Genomic DNA, 19,855 nt, shown 5'->3' with positions numbered 1-19,855 from the left:
TTTTAACTCACTAGATATGTTAGAATAGGGTTGTTAAAAACACGTGAAAACACTGAGATCTATGTGTGACTGAATTTTGGATATAGATTGTTGGAAAGTTGGGCATATATAGGGACCCACATTTACAGATCCATATGCAGAATTACCCCGTCCCTCTAACTCTACAATGATATAAAATCACTGAGCAGTTCATCTCAGTCAGTTGTTAGCTGATGCCACTGCCTTCATTGCTGTGTTTAGGTAAATTTCTCAAATCTATCAGCAACGGTGGCCTATGGGTCATTGAAAGTATCATGACAGAGAGATTTGTGCCAGAAAATAGTAAATTTAATCCCCAACTTCTGTCTCTCTGCTATGGCAGAGCCTGGCAGCTGCCCTCTGATCATAATCAGGAGGCAGGCTAGCTGCTGAAGTACTTGTCTATTTAATTAACCTGAACCAGATGCAGCAGGAACAAACATCTTACCCGCTGAAGGTTTTAATCCATATTTCACTTGTCTTAAGCCCTGGATGATTAACAGAAGCAGGCTGGGGCTTTGTCTCTTTCAAAGCAGCAACATTTTAATTCCTCATGTCTGCTAGCGTTTCAATGCCAGAATTTAATTTGAAGACCAACATCCGGAAATGGAGTGTTTTCAGCAGCAACTTCAAAATAAAGACGTCTCAAACATGAGAGAGACATAACTTCACGTCACTCAGAAAATGAGATTTAAGGAATACATCAAGAGCTAAAAACAGAATGAGAAAATACAACTTTTTAGCTCAAAACTGTCTGCCTGTCATGACATGAATATGATTGTTTCTCAGGTGGCTGACAGTGAGATGACAGGTCCAGCAGAGCAGATAGATTATTCCTCCATTCAGGCTGTGGTGCTTTTTTTTTTTTTTTTTTTAATTTGAGAGGATTGTATTTCTCGTGAGTGGGTGTGGCTTCAGCTCATTCAACTGACACACCCAGACCCCCCTAGAGCAAATTTTACTGCCTCATTTTTCTTGATTTTGAAGCATCACTTCATAAATTTGGAGATGTTTTTCATGACTGAAAACTGGCCTGGTGGTTAATTCCACAGTGGCCTGTCGTACAACAAAACTAAGACACAGTTTTGTTTTGTTTTTTTATCACTTTACAGGGACTTTAAGAGCAAATATTTCAGCACTTGCTTATAATTACTTGGAATTTATTTCTGAGGGATGACAGCTGCATGTTTATAAAATTACAGCCAATTTCCCAGTTAATTTAGTGTCCAACCACTAGTTGAATAGTGCAAATGACACACGTGTTTCTACCTGTTCTTCAGTCTCTATCAAATAACAATCACAATGCAATTAGCTCTATTTGAAAAGAGAGCAAAATGAGCAAACAAATTAACAATGCGGTGGGTCACAGTAGGTGAAATTGACGGCGATGTTGTTTGTGTTGCTGTCTGGTAAACAAAAGCCTTTTGACAGCTGACAACGGCACTTTTTCAAAAGCAAACAAGGCAGCCCTCGAATCAGGAACGTGCTCTCATTAATAACTCAAACCATATGAGACGCTGCACCGTTTTCTCTCCCCACCTCAAAAACAAATTAAAAGTCAATCAGAGGGAGAACAGCACAAGAAAAAAAAATCAAGCCATTTATACTGAGTGGTGACATTGATAGACAGCCGTAATTGAGCAGGGCGTCTTGTTTCATTAAGAGAATGATGGACCCGCATTTCGCTGCCCTCGGGGTTGGCCACTCTATCCATGATGAGAATTTGCCAGTAATAAGCAATATTAATTACGTTTTAATTGGTATAAATGTCCAACTGTATGAGTAGTATAATATGGAATGGGAGTCTAATGGAAGAAGCAGCAGGCTTGTCTCTGACACTTGATGGCTGCTTAATTGTTATTGATGTGTCAGAGATTTTAAAGTCAAGTTTTGGACTACATGCTGAAGGCATTTAAAAATAGATCCAGTCACTAAATGCCTACCTTGGCTTGAGAAATATCTAGAACCAAACTTAGTATTCACTAAAAATGAGAAAAAAGATTAGGAAGGCTATCAGCATTTTCAAAGGCAGACCCCTGGCAATATTTTTTTCCTGTTAAAGTTTATTCTTGGAAGACAAAATCACTGCCTTTCCTTTCTGTTTTCCCAACAATTTCAGTTTTTCATTTCACATTTTTCTTCTGTAAGATTATTTCTGCTTTTATATTTCCCATTTCCCTCCCCGCTATCGCTGGAGAAATTCAGTTTCAGCAGTTATTGTCACTTTTACTACTCGATCTCTCAACCTACCCAACTAAAAATACTCCCACTTACCCACTGAGATTTTATGAATGTCTGACATGTTGATTTCATTCATTTTTCTGTATATTTCAGTTTGTAGCTCATAAACATACATTGTTTATTTTGACTGATAATTGCAAACACATACACAAACTCACTTAAGAATTTCCATGTGAGTCTGTACTCACATGCTCACACTAGCGCTTTATATCTTGTGAGGCTGTATGAAATTAGACCTGCAACTTAACAATATCTCCCAGCAGATTACAAGGAGTTCCTCTAGGAAAGGTAAAAAGACAGAACATATGCTGGTTGACAGCTGCATTGGGTACAAAGAGATGCTGCTGTAGCACGAGTGCTCTTGACAGATTAAAAAAAAGGAATCTCAATAGGTGCTATTTATGTAAAAAGAGAGAGAGAAAAGAGGCATGTGCTGCAAGTGACTGGTATAAATGGTGCAGGGACATTGTGGGCTCAGACGAGGGAAATTCACATCACTGCACTCCCTTTCTACTTGCATTAGCGTGGAACACAGCGCCATCAAAGTAATAAACATTCCCTCAAGAGACTCAGTGTTTTCCTGCCTTTATTCTCAACCTTCACACTAAATGTAATAATAGCTTGAAGATGTTAAATTCCCTAGATCCCTCTTTCTTTTTCCTTATTCTGTTTCTCTCTGCTCCCCATCCTTATTCATAAAGGTGGAACTTCTAGATTCACTTCTAATTAGAGAAACGTTACATAATTGTCTTTATTTCTGTCAGTATTTGCTAAAGGAATCTTTGTGTTCTAGCATTTGTTGATATTTAAAATGTGATATTTTATGGTTGAATCTTTTATCAAGTTTATGTCACTAATCATGATTAAAGAGTTGATGTTAACATGGAAAGAAAGCTTGTTACTTACCTGGCTGCTCATCAGGCCTATTTTTACAGTAGTTTCTATCCCCTTGTTAATGTCTTAATCAAGTGAACATTTCTCATGTTTCCTTATAGGTGCCAGGCTATCGTCAGGAGCAAGTGGAGAAAGGGCTGAAGCTCTTCGGCCAGCTCATTAACAATAAGGTCTTCTTGCTGTGTTTTATTCGCACTCTGGAGGCCCAGCGTGGTTTCTCCATGAGGGACAGAGGCAACGTGGCCTCACTGATTATGACGGTGCTGCAGAGCAAGCTGGAGTATGCCACTGATGTCCTCAAGCACCTGCTGTCTGACCTCATAGATCGCAACCTTGAGAGCAAGAACCACCCCAAGCTGCTGCTCCGCAGGTGAGAAACGGGCACACAAAAAGAGTGTAAAATTTTACTTTAACGCTATCACTGTCAAACAAGAAGCCAAAGTGACACAGCAGGTAGAGCCTGTTGTTTGATGTAGAGTGGAGTTAAATACTTGCAGCAGCTGATCAAATATCAAGCATAAGGTTTCTTATTTTTTATAGAAGAGGAAAGGGAGATTCTGAATTGGACAGTTTCCTTTTGGTTTGAAATGCATGCAAAGTAAGGGCCGTGTTGTCCTTAGAGATTGAAATAAAGGTTGATACAGATTAATGTCAGCCTTATAAAGGACAGGTTATAATATTCTGTCTCCTATCTGTGACATGTTTGGATTATCTCCCTGACCTTGAATCACTGACTATCTGAGAGTCACCAGAGTGCTGTGCCATGCACATCATTAGTGAAATAATTATGATTAATTAGCAGTGAATCCAATTTCAAATAGCTGAAGAGGGAAAAATACTCATTAATGGAGAAGAGGGGGAAAGAGTGACTGTGAAAGCTTGCACTCTAGCACAATCACAGTCCTCTCTGTGATTTTCAGTTGTAGCCTTAATGGCGTGTACTTGAACGCAGCACTGTATGTGATTATGCTTCCTGCCTACAGTGTTTACTAAATGTGATGATTATGGCTACTTGAGTTAACCGGCTTCCTGACAGATGTTGATTATATGAGTGATGTTTGTGTGAGCATGTCCCTACATACTTGCACAGAGTATTGCTTGTTTTTATCAGGAGCCGTCCATCAAATCTTGACACCTCTGATGATTTGAAGTTGACAAATTAATCTGTTCATCTTCCTGCAATTAAATTTCTTTATCCCCTCTCAGCTGAGTACTTATCTCTGCAAGCAATGATACAAATACTGCATGCACTTAAAACACTGAAAAGACTAGAGTAAATGCAGTTCATAGCAAGATTCGTGGCCACATTCACATCATCAAAGTCTCCTGGCGATTCAAAGAGGGATTAATGTTGTATGGGCCGGAGGCATGATTAATTGCAGCCAGAGCTCAGTGAGCATGGTGCAACCACTAAACAATGAAGTGTCCGCTGATTCCGACAGTAGATACGATGTCAGAGATGGCGTGTGCAGCAGAGACAGAGAAAAGGAGACAGGGACAATGGAGACACTTAAAGCGCTGCCACCAAGTGGGTTTAGCTGACTGTTCAAGCATGACTGAGAGTGGAGATCAGTTATTTGATCACTTAGTTTACATGTCAGCAGCACTTTGTATGTGCTGCAACAAAGGCAATATAAAAAAATAACATCCCTTTGGTGAGAAAGCCCCTTTTTTGAAGCTGCATTTTGGTGTTTTGAAAAGAGAAAATACAATATAAAGATGGCTGTGTGAGAATGTATAACCATCCATTTTACTTCAAGTGGGACTGCCATTCTGTCAGGGTGGGTAAATGTGGGACGCAAACGCAGTCCTGGGTTTCTTAAAGTTACCCCCAAAGGGATAACCACTAGAATCATGAACGATTATTGGAAGAGGGCAATGAACTGAAACAAAATGGGAGGATCCCAGACCAAAAGCGCCTGTTCAGAATTACACTGAGAAAATATGAGGAACTAAACCACAGCTGCCTAGCAGCTGATAAGAAACTAAAATTCTTGGGGAGTCTGAGAACAGTCTTAGGGAAATTAATGTACAAAAGCCACCCAACTGGTGTTATGAGAAAACTGAAAGACTGGACAAAGAAATCCAGCATCAACCTTAAAATATTTGAATCAAGGAAAACACTAGAAGGCTCAAGAAGTGCTTTGGTTCACTGACATTCATGGAAACAAGGAAATTCAGAGAGATGCTCTCACTACCTCTGATGGTGAGATAATGAGTCAGCACAGAGCAGAGGAGCTGAAGAGTATAAGTAAGCTTCCCCCACCTGGTCACAATCAAGGCCAGTCAGCCACACACATCTAACTCTGCACTGAGCTGATTCCCTCACCTGTCTCTGTGAGCCGTGAGAGAGAGAACCCTCACACATTTAGAAAAAGAAATATGCTATACTGAGAAATAAACGTGGAATTAGCACATGAGATGCTAAACTTCTCAGGAAAATGTTAACTGAAGGGAGGAGTCAAGCAAGGAATAGGGCCCTTATCCTATTTGGCTTAACACAAATGCACCTTTCTTTTGCAATCAGTGGTTTCTCTTCCTGTTGGCCGTTGGAAAGAGGGTAGTTTACAGTACAAGTACATTCTGCTTAACTTGTTTTATTTATTTATTTATTTATTTATTTATTTTAGGGGACAGTGCACACTAATGAACATGGATCTGTAAATGTGCCAGATTGTAGCCATAGGCTAATTTCCATCTATAGTCCCTAGCAGGCTGATGGTATACATATAACAATGCCCAACAAGCATAATGAAAATAATAAAATATACACATATACCCAGAGACCAAATAACATAAACATAACAATATTATACAAAGACTCACATATAACAATACAGAAGATGGCTATATGGCTTTGCTTATGACTGACCAGGAATAAAGTGACCGTTGCAGCTTAAGTGCATCAGGCAGATGCTAAAGTGCTGTAGTGCTAAAGTGTCGAAGAGCTGATGAGTTGCACATGCTTATAAATGTGCTTAAGGAAATAACACATTTGCCCTCGGCCTGTTTATTTAAAGTGATGATATGATTGCCCTGTTGCACGTAATTTGCATATACAGACGTGTTTATGCATGTATTATTGCACAGGGATAGCAGACATAAGTGTATCAATGTATGTTATATTGCACAGAAGATGCATACATAGTTGTATGTAAGTATGCACACATAAAGATAATGTAATGGTTAAACATGGTCACATTTCTGGTTTCTCCTAAGCCACGCTTTCAGATGACCCTTAAAACTTGCAAAGCTGGAGCATTTCCGTAGAGTTACCAGACGCTACATCCACGTCTTCCTCTGTGCCTGTGTACAAAACAAGACATTCTTGATTATTGCTGTGTCAGATTCCGATTTGATGTTTTTAAAATTTTCAACCAAATAGTCTCAAAGTGTGAGGGAGTGAGTCCAAATGCAGCACACTTTCTTCCATCCCACTTAGTTTCCACCCCCTCCTTTATTACATTCTGGAGTGGGGGGTGCAGAGGGCCGGAGGTGAACACCATCACATTCAGCTTGCACTGGAGCGAGAGCGCATGTTTACAACAAACGCACTCCCAGAGTGATTGCCCATTTGTCAAACACACAAATCTGATGGGCACTGATCAGATGGGCTTCACTTCCTCGGATGTGCTTATTAGTGCTTCAACATCCCAGCATGCATTTCAGATGTGATGAGGCAGTGTGAGTGAGCTACGCCACCCCATAGTGTGGGCTGACTGGCATGTCCTTGGACAGCAGCTGAAAATAGCAGATACACAAGCATAGCCTGTGAAAACGAAGCTTAATATTGCTGAGAGAAGATAGCAACCCTCCCTCTCTTCTGCTTCACTCTCTTTAATCTATCTGCGCTCTCTCTCTTTTCCCCATGTTTTTTCTCATTTTCGAGTGTTTTTGTCCCTCACTACCTGCCTTCGTTGGCTCACTCTCCACCACTCTCCCCTGTTTATCTTAACTTCTGATGCTTGTGCTGCATGTTTCACACTGTCACTCTCTTTATCTCTCTTCCTCTCTTCCATTCGCTCGCTCAATCTATATTCCCAGCTCTTCCTCCCCTCCTCTTCCCCCCTCCCCTGTTTTCTTGATTGCTAAATCAATGCTTAAAGTGCGTGAGCAGGGTGTCTCTGGCACAGTATCTGAGCATGGCTACCCACTGCCTCCTCTTCCAAGAAATCTGTCTGTGTATGTGTGTTTGTACATATGTGTGTGCGTGTCTTTTTTCCCTCTCTCTCTGCACACACAAACACACATCCTTCCATCTGTCCCATCTCAACCTGTGCTGGAGCACAAGCACCAGGCAAGCTAACTAACGAGAGCCTTCCACAACCATCTGTCGCATTCCTTGCTGCATTCTCCTCCTTTAACTCCTCTCATCTCTCCATCTCTCCCTCGACTCTCCCCCCGAAAAAACATCCCCTCTCCCCATCATGCAGAGTCAAACAAGCTGTCCACAGCCTTAAGTTTAGTTTGGCTGCTGTTAATGCATCAAAATATTACTTTTGATGTTGGTCAAAAGATGAAAGCCCAATATGTTTTTAGCGATGAGTACAACCTCGCTTTGGCTTGAATGCTGCTTGCTGTTATAACATGAGGTAGACTGGTAACTTAAAGGAAACATTATTTACTCTTCTTTTGCTTGACTTAAAGAAAGAATAAATGGCCGAATATGTCAGCTGCTAACAAGCAATGTGTGACTGTTTGACACATATGATGACCATTCTTGCTTACTAGGGGCCAGAATGGGAAAGGGAATGATTTCTTATTTCAAACTGTTATTAAACATAAACAGAAGAGGATTCCCTAAGACACTATCAGAGTAGCACAGTATGTAAAATGATATGTTTAATCCTTATTTATCAGAAAACCATGGCCAAGAAAGTTGATTATAATGGCTGGATTGTAGGGAATGTCGCTGTGCGTTCTTTGATTGTTTATGCAAAAATCAAACTCAGATTTTACAGGAAGTAGCAGTTTTCCACAAAGTCTAGATGCCCATTTTCATACAGCTACAAAAATTCAAGTCACCACTTTACATGTGTGATGAAGCAGAGATCCCATCGACCTTACCTCGATAATCAGGAGGTACTAAGCACTGCCAGGTCCCCTCTGCTCTGCATCATTCTCTGCATCATTCTCAATGCCCACTGCCCCTCTGACCGTCTGCCAAGTGGGCAAGCCTGACCGTGCCAAGACGCCACGGCACATTTCATTGCATTGACCCAGACATAGGATGTGTTGTGTTTGGAGAAGCAGCTGAGGAGAGGTTTGGGGTGGAAAATTGTTTGAAAGTTGTAAAAACCAAACACAGACGTTAGATCTTAAAGCGGCTCCGTCACACTTCCAATTTTATCCCCGCTCCCCGTAGACCGTGCTGTGATCGAGAGTGAGCATAAGCAAACTGGTGAGGCCGTGCCAAGACTTCTTATTACTGCTGGGCTGGCACCCGCTGTCAGGAGCATGCACAGACACACACAATAAATAGTCGTCAGCACACATGGTAATTTCTGAATACATACGCAGTGGGATTAATTTGTGCTTTTTGCACGCTAGCCTTAAAACAGCTCTACACTTGTCCACTCTCACAGGCACACAAATACACAATATCTGTTGGAAGTGAGAAAAGCAAAGGAAGTTTAAAAAGAAGAAAAAGGAAGGCCAGACTCAGCCAAGCCTTTTTCTTCATTTTTACCGCTCCCTCCCTCCTTCCTTCCCTGTGCACCTCCTCCTTTCTCCATGCTCCTTTCATGCCTTTGATAGATGGGCTACATTTGTGGAAATGGAGAGGATTTGGAAGTGTGTATGATTACAGGATCCAGAGCAGGGCAGCCAGAGGGAGGGAGGAAGACCACAAGGACACATGAAAGTAAAGATGAAAAGTGACCTTGTTGACCCTCGGATCTGTGGACGGAGGGAGGGCTGGAGGGGTGGCGGAATGAAAGTGTGAGCACAGCAAGAGGCAGGAAGTTAATCCCCCCCAGGTGTTGTGCCAGGGCTGGCAGGGGGTGCCAGGGCTGGCCCACTGGCACAGCAGTCATCATGTCCCCCCTCATGCCTGGATGTGGATCCCCTTAAAGAGGCTGTTTGAAAAGTGCAGAGTGGGAGGGCTGCAGGTGGCAGACGACAATGGACACTAATCCTGAAATATTGATGCCATTGGTAGTTGCTCATTGAAACTAAAGGGAGGGATGTGTATGCTTTCGACAGATTACCCACACTCCCCTGCTGCTGGTCAAGAAGGTTGCTGTCGAAGGATATCGGATCCTCGTCTCTTCTGTGTCTGTTATTATGTATTCATATTTGCAATTCACACGGGATCAATCACACTGTTGGCACAGGTCAACATATACACACGCACCCACCATTTGCCACACCACTGGAGCATGTATGCCAGACGGAGAAGGAGAGGGAGATGTATTCATTCACTTTCTATTGTGCGTGGATCAAGTGTTAGTCCAGTGAATAGGCGAGGGAGCGCTTGATAATGAGGCCAGTGTTATTACAGAGCCGCTCCAGCCCCCTAATGACATCAATCCACTGGGATCAAATAAAGGCTTTTAATTGCTTTGCCTCATATTAAAATCCCCGCTGCCATAGATGAGCTGTCCTCGGCGTGCCTGAGCATAAAAGCTGCCCAAAGATTGTCGGAAAGGCCATCATATAGCATGTGCAGGCTCTCTCAACTCATGTCTTTGAAATTATATTTGTGTAACCAAAGCCTATTCATTGGTAATAGTCATCATTTTTACTGAATGTTTGATGATAGATTTGAATATTTATAACTTAATGAGAATGAGGGAATCGTATGTTCATTATGTGCTTTCTGTATGTGTTTGCAGGACTGAATCTGTCGCAGAGAAAATGCTGACCAACTGGTTTACATTTCTGCTCTACAAGTTTCTGAAGGTAAAAGTTTTTGTTTTCAATACACATTTGAAGGACTTATTTAATTAGCTTTAAATAAGTTTAATTGAATACGTTTTATTAGTTTAGGTTGTTCTTCTGAATCTTTACGATCTCATGTTGCCATGTTACAGCTGGCTACAATTCCATGTTTTCAGTCAATTTAACTTGTTCATATTTCTTCCTTTTGAATTAAGGATTTGATGAAGAACATTAAAAAGTGTAATTGGTATTTTTACACTTAAATTAGTCTATACATTTTACTTTAAGACACAGAGAGTTCTATGTCAAGCCTTGTCATAGCACCGAAATTGCTCTTTTAAGAAATTTTAATAATATATTTGAATTGTTTGAAAGTTAACAGCCAGTTACATGCTGGGTTTTGTTCATTGTGAGTTAAATTTCCTAAGTCTATCAGCCACAGTGGCCCAGGTTCATTAAAATGTCATAATAGAGAAATTTTTGTCAGGCACCTGAGCTTTGATCAGAAGCATTTTTTAAATTTGAGAGTATTTTATTTCTCATGAGTGGGCGTGACTTCAGCTCAATCAACCGACATGCCCACACAATCCTAGAGCATATTTTACTGCCTCATTTTTCATGATTTTGAAGCTTAATTTTATAAAATTAGAGATGTTTTACATGAATTAAATTTGGCAAGGTGGTATTTATGACAGTGATATCACTTCTATATGTTTGCATCTGCAGCCTTCCTGCATTAGATATCCAATCAAACAGAATAGTTTTGGGAAGCACGTTTTCAATAAAGGCTCAATTCACCTTTCCATTTCAACAAAGAAATCCTGTGTTTGTGTTTTAGTCCACTATCCCTTCACTCGCCCTTTACTGCAGCTGAGGACAGAATAAAAACTCTTAGTTCATTCTGATAAGCAGCAGTGTTTTCAGGAGAGGAGACAGTGGGACTTCAAAGTCTGTCCCCACAGGCATTTTTCATCCCCCATCTATCAAATCTCACCAAAACTCCTGCATCATTTCACAAAGTTTATATATTGATAGGGGTAGAGTTTTCTTTAATTTAGGGTAGCAGTAAAGTTTTGGACATGGCGTTTATAAATCTGACTCAGCAACTCTGGAGGCGAGACAGTCTGGAAAACATCACAACAATAAACTACAACTTTTCAGACCTATATTTCCTCAGATATTAAATTCCACTGACAGCATATATGGCTGCAAAGTTTTCCCTCTCTCATCAAACTTTTTCCTCTTTCTTTAAATTTTGTTGCAGGAGTGTGCAGGAGAGCCTCTCTTCTCCCTCTTCTGTGCCATCAAGCAGCAGATGGAGAAAGGCCCCATTGACTCCATTACAGGAGAGGCCCGCTACTCGCTCAGCGAGGACAAGCTCATCAGACAGCAGATTGACTACAAGACACTGGTACGGGGTTCACCCGCCCAGGGGTGCAAGGGCTGAAAGGGGACATTTAATATTCTTCAGGGACAAGAGAAGAGAAAATAAAGGGTGGTTATGGGTTGTCGGTCATGAGATGAGCAATGGAACATAAAGTTGTTGTTGTCACGCTTGACATGCAGAGGGCACAGGAGCGTTGACCTCACTTCCTGTCGTGAGTGGAGCTGTCAGGGTTTTGAGATGAGGAGGAGGGAGAGAGATTTTACATACAGTGTGTGTCTGCACAACCAGAGATGCAAAAGCTTTTTTGTCTGGAACCCTACATTTATTTCCCAATTCTGTCTGCTGTCATCGTCTTTCCACTGTGATGTGTTCGTCCCAGTAGGGGAAACAAACACTGTTTAGTCTTCCATCTTTTATTTTAGTGTCACATCTGTTCGTTTCCAACATTCAGGGAGTACAGTGCTCTCTCAATATCCATGAGGATTAGGGAGAGGAAAATATTTTTTAGAAATTTGCTTAAAATTGCTCTTTTACAACAGAATTGCTAAACCAAGTTGGCACATAATAGATGTATAATAACCTTCAAAGATAAAAACCTCTGATCCTTTTGACTCATGACGTATACATTTGGCTCTGTGCATTCATACAACAAAGCACATTTACAATCATTGGCATAAATGTACTCTTTTTATTCTTTTGATGTAAGTAATTCCACCAGTTCCTGGAAGTAGCACTGAAAACAACTGATGAATTTGTGCTTTATTACTGCTCTAACAGCCAGTTTAGGAAAAAATATAGCTGTGTCAGATGAAATTTTTTTGGCTATAACCAAATTATAGCTGTTCCATTGAGTGCTACTTCAACAGTAGTAACATAAAACATACAAACCTTTTCTCTGAGGTCTCTGAGATAAGCAGAATTTTAGATCCAACACCTTTGCACTAAATCTTTGCTTTCATGTTTCCAAGTTAGCTTCTGCAAATGGAAACAATTCCCTTGTGTGAAATATAAGAAATTCTTTCCTTAAAACCAAAATTAGGCAGTGTTTGGGTCAGTTTTATCATTCTACCTACTACTACTTACTACCTACTTTTGCTACAGGTGGTAAACTGCATCCATCCAGAGAATGAGAAGAGTCCAGAGATCCAGGTGAAGGTGTTGAATTGTGACACCATCAGCCAGGTGAAGGAGAAGATCCTGGATGCTATCTACAAGAATGTGCCACACTCCCACCGCCTGAAGGCCTCTGACATGGACCTGGGTACGAATCTTTGTTTCTCCTTTTAAACACTATGTAAAAGGCAGGTAACAGTTGTCTTTGGTGAATGTAATTCAATCACAGATAATGTTTATGGTGGAGAAGCAAGTCATGGTTTCATTTTACCCAGCAGTCTTCCATGTTGTCCTTTTTTCGTTTGTGGTCAAATATTTTGTTCCTGTTGTTATGTATTTCTAGGGCTATAATGATCGATTGATTTATATCAATGTATCGACTGGTGGATTATTTATCCAATCATAAAAAGTCAAAGCATTGGACCACACTGTCATCTTTAAGCTATGCTTTTATTTTGAAATTCCTCCCGCACACGTGTCGACAGTTTCTTGTTTCCAGTTTCCTGCACTCCTCAACAAGCTAGCAGTAGATTAGATTGGATTAGAATAGATTCAACTTTATTGTCATTGCAAATGTCACAAGTACATAGCAACGAAATACAGTTTGTATCCAACCAGAAGTGCATAAGCAGTAATAAGTAGCAGCAGTAGCTGAAATAAAGAGGACATCCTCTCCTCTCTTGGCTTTGTGGATATAATTTGGACAAAGACAGCACCAGGGTGGGCCTCTTGCCTTATTTTGCTGACTACGTCTACATTTTTGCCCTCATACAACAGCCATATAAGATTATTTGCAGAGAAAAAACACATTCATCTTGTTTTAGCTGAAGTAGCATGAGTGTTGTCTGACTCAGACTCTACGGATAAACAGAGAGAGGGAAAAGTCCTCCACTGCACGCCTCCTTTGATACCCTGATTGGACACTCACATTAGACTCATAATGGAAATACAAGCTGTCTGAACTACACGTTGTTCAAGCAGGACAGCTGCTCTCTTTAGCTGTTTGTCTGAGGCTGCTCATAGCAAGAGAGCTTCCATTAGTAAAACTTTGTCCAAACCTCTCCATTTATCAAAATCAAAATTGAAGTAAATAAAAAATAATATAAATTTATAGTAATGAAATGCAGGTCTTCGTTCTTTTTTATAAAAATATTGTTTCTTTTATTAGATACTCAATCCTTTCAGTAATTCAATTGCCAAAAATACTTTTTTTTTTTTGTAACTGTGAAATTTTTTGCATCACATCATCTGATATTGATCATAGGCTCCTGTATTGTATTGTATCAGAATTGTATCATGGCAGATTTTGTGATATTTGAAAATATGGTATCGTTGTCCAAAATATCATATTGCATCATATCCTGATGAACAGGTGATTTACACCCATATGTACTTCCCTGCAAATAATGGGATAACTCTACATATCAGGGTTTTATGTGATATCAAGTCTATCTCCCTATCATCATCTTACCCCTAGTACCAACATTTATATCCATGAAGTATGTCCCATCTATGTCCCTAGAAGCCAAACACAGAGACCCCCCAGCCTCTCATGAAAAGTACTAGTCTTCCCAGTTACAGAGCAGTCATTTTTTTTCTACCTTTGGAGACTAGACTTCCTGGTTCTCTGAGTTTGGTCTCTCTCCTCCCTGAACTTACCATCGATTGCCTGTCTTGTCTCTGACTTGCGTCTGAGTCACATGATTGATCAGCTAATCAATCAAGACACTCAGTAGTTTCTTTCCTAGTGTCCTTTCTTTTTCTTTCTCTCCTTCCTGCTTTGATTAGGAGCAGTGGGAAGGTCTTGTTTAGCCTGTTTGTGCCATTTTTAACCCCATTGGCAGGTATTTTATTTCTATTTTCCCCATATATATATATATATATATGTTTGGCTCAATATATTTGTAAATAACTTTAATGGGTCTCTGGTTGTAGAGGGTGCAACAGTCTACATTCGCTGCAAGACACATAGTAATCAGGGGATTTGGTACAGTTTACGCACACACAAGATGCTTTGTGAACAACAAAATTCTCTAGAATTGTTTGGCAGGCTGTCTCTGCACCATGGGTCTCCATTTTATGGTTTAATATTGCCGGGTGGATTTTCTCAGCTCCTGTTGTGTGTTTGTAATAGCATATTTATAACCAAACCTCACCCTAAGACGCTCCGTGTGCGTACCGCAGGGAATCTGCCTGTGTGATAGCTAAGTGAAGTGATTGCTTTAGCCTTTTGACGGCATTCCTTGATAAAATTGTTTTATGGCCCCCTTCGGGCTGAATGTGTTGTTCTATTATTGTTTTATTATGAAAGGGAATTGGAAATCCTCAGTTAGCTGGCCACTCTCTCTGTATATGTATCTGTGATTGTGTGTACAAGCAAGGGGAAGAAAAGGAGAGAACACAAGAGAGCATGTGAATTAAATGTTTTAGTGCTTTATATTGCAATCTGTACAGGTAAAAAGCGTTCCATTTTCTATACATTGCTGTGTTATTTTGACACACTTTAATTTGTAGAGAGGTGCTCTGTGCTTAGAGGTTACATCAGAGGTTCTCTAGATAACTGACTCACATAGACTCATATACACAGACTGATTGCACCGGTTGATAAGGATAATGGGATTGTGGCAGGCCTGTCCTGAGACAGATTGGCCGCGAGTATAGTTATCCCAGATATTGTTTTTAATTCCCCATTGCTGCAATCCACCGTCCTTCGCAGGGTCTCACAGAATAAAGAAGCTGTGTGAGCGTGTGCCTGCAGCAAATGTGAGTCATGCATCTCTGTGGAGTACAACAGTCACCTTCAGCCTTTCTCTTCACCATCAGCTTTCTTACAATCCCTAAGGCCTCTGTCACTTTAGTTGCATTTGAGTCTATCGTCTGCACACTCTCATACACTCACTAGTCTTTTTCTTCTGAGTAGGGACCACTGGATTTGGGAGCCTGAGTAGTCTCAGCGTGTACTGTGTTCACAAAGTTTATCCTTTCATTTATTTCTGTTTTTTTTCCTCTTTTCTTCATTTGTTTACTGAGTCTCGACTGGAGACGGGCACTCATTTGCATCTTTATGGGATGATGTACTGTATAGACAGAAACAACAGGAGAATCTTTATTTCCTGCAGATTTCTCAGATGCTAACACAATTCTGGTCGATCCTCCAAAGACAGGCCTCATCACGCATTGTGGTGATTGCCGCTTTGTTTCCCTGTTTGTGATCAGAATAGGAGATGACAGTGGCCGACTCAAGTGGGAAGCACAGCGAGGAACACCGGCACAATAACATATTCATAAAACCCGGGATGTCTGCAGACAGAAAAGAAAAATCATGTGCTTGTTGTTTTCGAGATGGCTTTCCTTTTTCACTTCTGATAATGTTGTTGGGGCATTGTGAGATGTTTCTTTCACAGCTTTTGTTCTGTTTTGTGCTGAGGTGGCACAGATATGGGATGCCTTGTGTATTCTGTATGTTGTGTTGTTGCAAGGTCATGTAAATGTCTTCCTGTTTATTGATGAAAGGAACAGTCTCTGTAATCTATTCCTCAGAAAGTATGGAAATTAGGTGATTTGTAGTCTTTGCAATAGCTATTGGACTGGTTTGCAGCTTTTAAGTCTCTCCTGTCCTCTGTTCATATATATATTTATATATATATATATATATATATATATATATATATATATATATATATATATATATATATGAAAGTGGGGTCTGACTAAAGAAGAGAAGGGAGTAGTACCTCCAGACTGCAGAGTATGAGTCAAAAACACAGGCTGTGGGCATTAGCAATCACACCAATCGATCCAACAGCAATAGAAATGGAAAGTTAAAAGGCAGGGTGTCATTTCACGTGACTAGAGTGGCTGATTATAGTTTAGTCACCTCTGATTTCTGTTTCTTCAGTGCCATTTCTCCTTTCATTGTACATCACGTTGCTTCTCTCTACTACTCCTACTTTCAAGATTCAGTTTTTCTCCTTTTTTTATTCTCATCAGGCTTTCCATAACAATGTGAATTGATTGAACTGAAGAAAGAAATCAATAAAGATGGTTTGATTCTTTACGCTGCATCTTTTCCTGGTGTAGATTTGTGGTAGTTTATACAAGAATGAGAAACTCGGGCTTTATTCATAAACCCACCCTGTAATGGGGATGTAGGGAAAGGTTGTTACACAGTTCATTCAAGAATTTTACTTCAACTTAATAACTGCTGAAAGACTGTTTTCCTTCTGTATTTGAGCTAACCTGTTTGTCTTAACTGATTATATTAAACCAAATCTTCTCTCAACTGTTAAATCATGGCAAGAGTTTAAGATGTGTTTGTCAGTAGAGTTACTTGAAGATAGATGTCAATGTTTTTATTGATTCATTTATTTTGTGATTGCAGAATGGCGTCAGGGCCGAGGACAGCGTATGATCCTGCAGGATGAGGATGTCACCACTAAGATTGAAGGTGACTGGAAGAGACTGAACATGCTGGCTCATTATCAGGTACATCCATGACTCCAAATTTAAACATACACAACTTCAACAGTACTGTTACAGACTCACCATGTAAGCCAACTTTTGTCTTAATGGCTGATGAAAATGCTTGAATTGAAAATGTTTGCTGACGTATTTCCTCAAGTATAAAATTTGTAAACAGGAAAGAGATCTTTGTCTTAAGATACTTTGACACCTCTGGAGCTTGTACCATACTGACTCCAAATTGGCCGTAGGTTTAAATGTGAGTGTGCCTGGTTGTCTCTGTGTCTATATGTCAGCCCTACAAGTGACTGGCGACCAGTCCAGGGTGTACCTCACCTCTCATCCAACGACAGCTGGGATAGGCTCCAGTGCCTCCGCGACCCTGAACAGGATAAGTGGAATAGAAAATGAATGAATGGATGGGGAAAAAAAATCATCATTTAGAAACTGCATTTTGTATTTACTTGGGTTGTCTTTGTGAGATATTAAAATTGGTTTGATGATCCAAAACATTTTAGTGTGATAAATATGCAAAAAAATCAGGAATCAGAAAGGGGGCAAATACTTTTCCACGGCACTGTATACTTCACTCATCAAACACACAAATGCTTTTTCTGCAGAGCGCAAGACAAATGCATAAAGGCAGGTGAAGTATAGTGATTGTCCGGCGAGCCAACCTCAATGATACTAGATGGAAAAAGAGGCATGCTTTGTCAACATGGAGTTAATAATTGACGCAGCTAAGCAAGCGGCCACCGTCCCCTCCGAGTGCTGTTTGCATGGTGCCTAAATTAAATGTCAGCATCAGCAAGTGTCAACAGGCCTCGAGTAGGAGGCGCGGGTGGAATGGATTAGGAAGCTGATTTGAATGTGAGATAAGATAATGAAGACAGAAGTTAATTCATTTTTTCAGGGCCAGGGAGTAAGGGTGCCTTATCCTTGACAGACTGGAAAAAAAGAGAGAGGAATCCACTCAAAAATTTGTCAGGAAGAGTACGGAAGAGAGGGGGCAGTAGGAGTGCATTCAGACCTCAGTCGAGATTGGAAGCATCCTTTACTCTGTTTTTACCACAAAATGTCACTGAAATGTTTTGAATGTAGACTGTAAAGGTTAAATCAGATAATCATTTTGTTGAAGATCTTGCTGTTTTACTCAAATCGTAATCACTGATGCACTGTTTATTGATGCAGACTGAGATGTGCTCCATACTTTGTCTTGGGATGTGCACCAATCAGTGTTTAACATGTTACTGAAGCTAATTAAACCTACCAGACATGCTGAATAATATCAAGGCCTCTCATTTAATAAAACTGAATCTGGTTTGACCAGCCACCAGCCAAACTCTCCCACTCATTCTGCCGTCAGTTACATCACGACTGTTTGCATCACAAACTCTGAACAAAGTTTCATATCTTGTCTAGGGAGACATCACATTGCTCCAAGTCAAAGTTGGCATTTTCAGTATCAGATCGTTCTATCCCTTAATGAGTGACGCATCCTCCTCCTCCTCCTTTCTTTCAGGGAATCGTGCTCTGCGGTCTGCCATTATCTGCTCCTACAAATGTTATTTCCCCAAATGCCAGCCCTCCTTTTCATTATGTTTCATTGTGCTCTGCTCATTTTAAATCCATTCAACATAAGAGCAGTGATCAGGGACCATGCTTAAGGGTGTAGGAGGAAGGCGGGGCTCCCACAAAGGAATAACCAAATCTGCCCTGTGGGCTTCCTGCTTACAATAATATAAACATATTATGCACAGGGAGCAGATTGAGTGACTGGGTGAAATAATGATATAATCTAAATAAGACCTCAGCTTGCAGCCACACAAAGAAAGGCCCTGTTTTTTATTCCCTGTCCCATCCACCCACCCCATCATAGAGATCACTTCAATTAACCCTGCCTTACCCTGCAGCATGGGCAGCCAGATTATGCAGAATAGGTGTGCGTGTGTGCACGGCTGGGACAGAGCCATGGGACATCCCAGTTGTGTTAATTGAATCCTGTTTGGCTGACTGGAAGGAGGAGCATAAGATTGACTCATTTACACTAAGTTATTTAGACGTAGATTCACACAGACACACACTCTGCTTGGCTCTTCACACCTTCATACTCACACATACTCACATGCTCTCAAGCTCATACCCAACCCCAGAGGAAAGGTATTATTGAATAGAGACCATGGGACATCCCCTCTCACACAGGCCTGTGATGCTCGGCTAAACTCGCCCTCCCCCTGTCACTCATGATATGTATGTGTGGGCTGAAAGCAGCGCATAATGGTAATAAGATGTTCTGTTTATCCACATGAAACCAGAATAGATGGAGGGAAATATAGAAAATGACACCAGCTGTACATCTGTGGGTTTTCAGATTGGTTTTGCAAAAACAATATGTCTGCAAATTGCTTTTGTTTGAAGAGAAATTTACATAAAAACATATATTTTTGTCTTTCAGGTGCCTGATAATGCAGTAATGGCCTTGGTTCCCAAACAAGTTACAGCCTATAATTCAGTTAACAACTCCACTGTGTCTCGAACTTCAGCCAGCAAATATGGTAAGCCAAACTCCTCCTTTGTACAATAAAAGTGAGAATGTCTTGTGTCAGAGAATCTCTTTTCACAGCAGACTGAAAAATGTACAAACTGGTAAAAACTACACTGACATTATATAAAATACATGCAAAATACTTTATTCAATATCAAGAAAAAATACAACAGTTACTCCTAAATAAATACATGAGAGATGATTTAAGGTATGAAACCCCTAAACAGATAGACATTCATACATTTTACTTTAATCCCTTTTCCTGTTATAACCAGTTTTCAGGTTGATTCAGCTTTTTTACATTATTTTCTAAA

At 40.4% G+C, this 19,855-nt stretch overlaps 1 protein-coding gene across 2 annotated transcripts in view; it reads left to right on the top strand.

The window, feature by feature from the left end:
* Positions 1-19,855, top strand: part of plxna4 (plexin A4) — a 283,307-nt gene that overhangs the window by 240,407 nt on the left and 23,045 nt on the right. For both annotated transcript variants that reach the window (XM_041780599.1, XM_041780598.1), the window contains exons 22-27: positions 3,255-3,523; positions 9,990-10,056; positions 11,300-11,446; positions 12,524-12,683; positions 16,917-17,020; positions 19,452-19,551. In XM_041780599.1, the coding sequence (XP_041636533.1) occupies positions 3,255-3,523; positions 9,990-10,056; positions 11,300-11,446; positions 12,524-12,683; positions 16,917-17,020; positions 19,452-19,551 (847 nt within the window). The remainder of the gene's footprint in view (positions 1-3,254; positions 3,524-9,989; positions 10,057-11,299; positions 11,447-12,523; positions 12,684-16,916; positions 17,021-19,451; positions 19,552-19,855) is intronic.

This window comes from Cheilinus undulatus, linkage group 23 (assembly GCF_018320785.1).
Source record: "Cheilinus undulatus linkage group 23, ASM1832078v1, whole genome shotgun sequence".
Taxonomy (NCBI): Eukaryota; Metazoa; Chordata; class Actinopteri; order Labriformes; family Labridae; genus Cheilinus; species Cheilinus undulatus.
The sequence above is the reverse complement of the archived record's forward strand: the minus strand, read 5'-3'. Positions and strand labels throughout refer to the sequence as shown.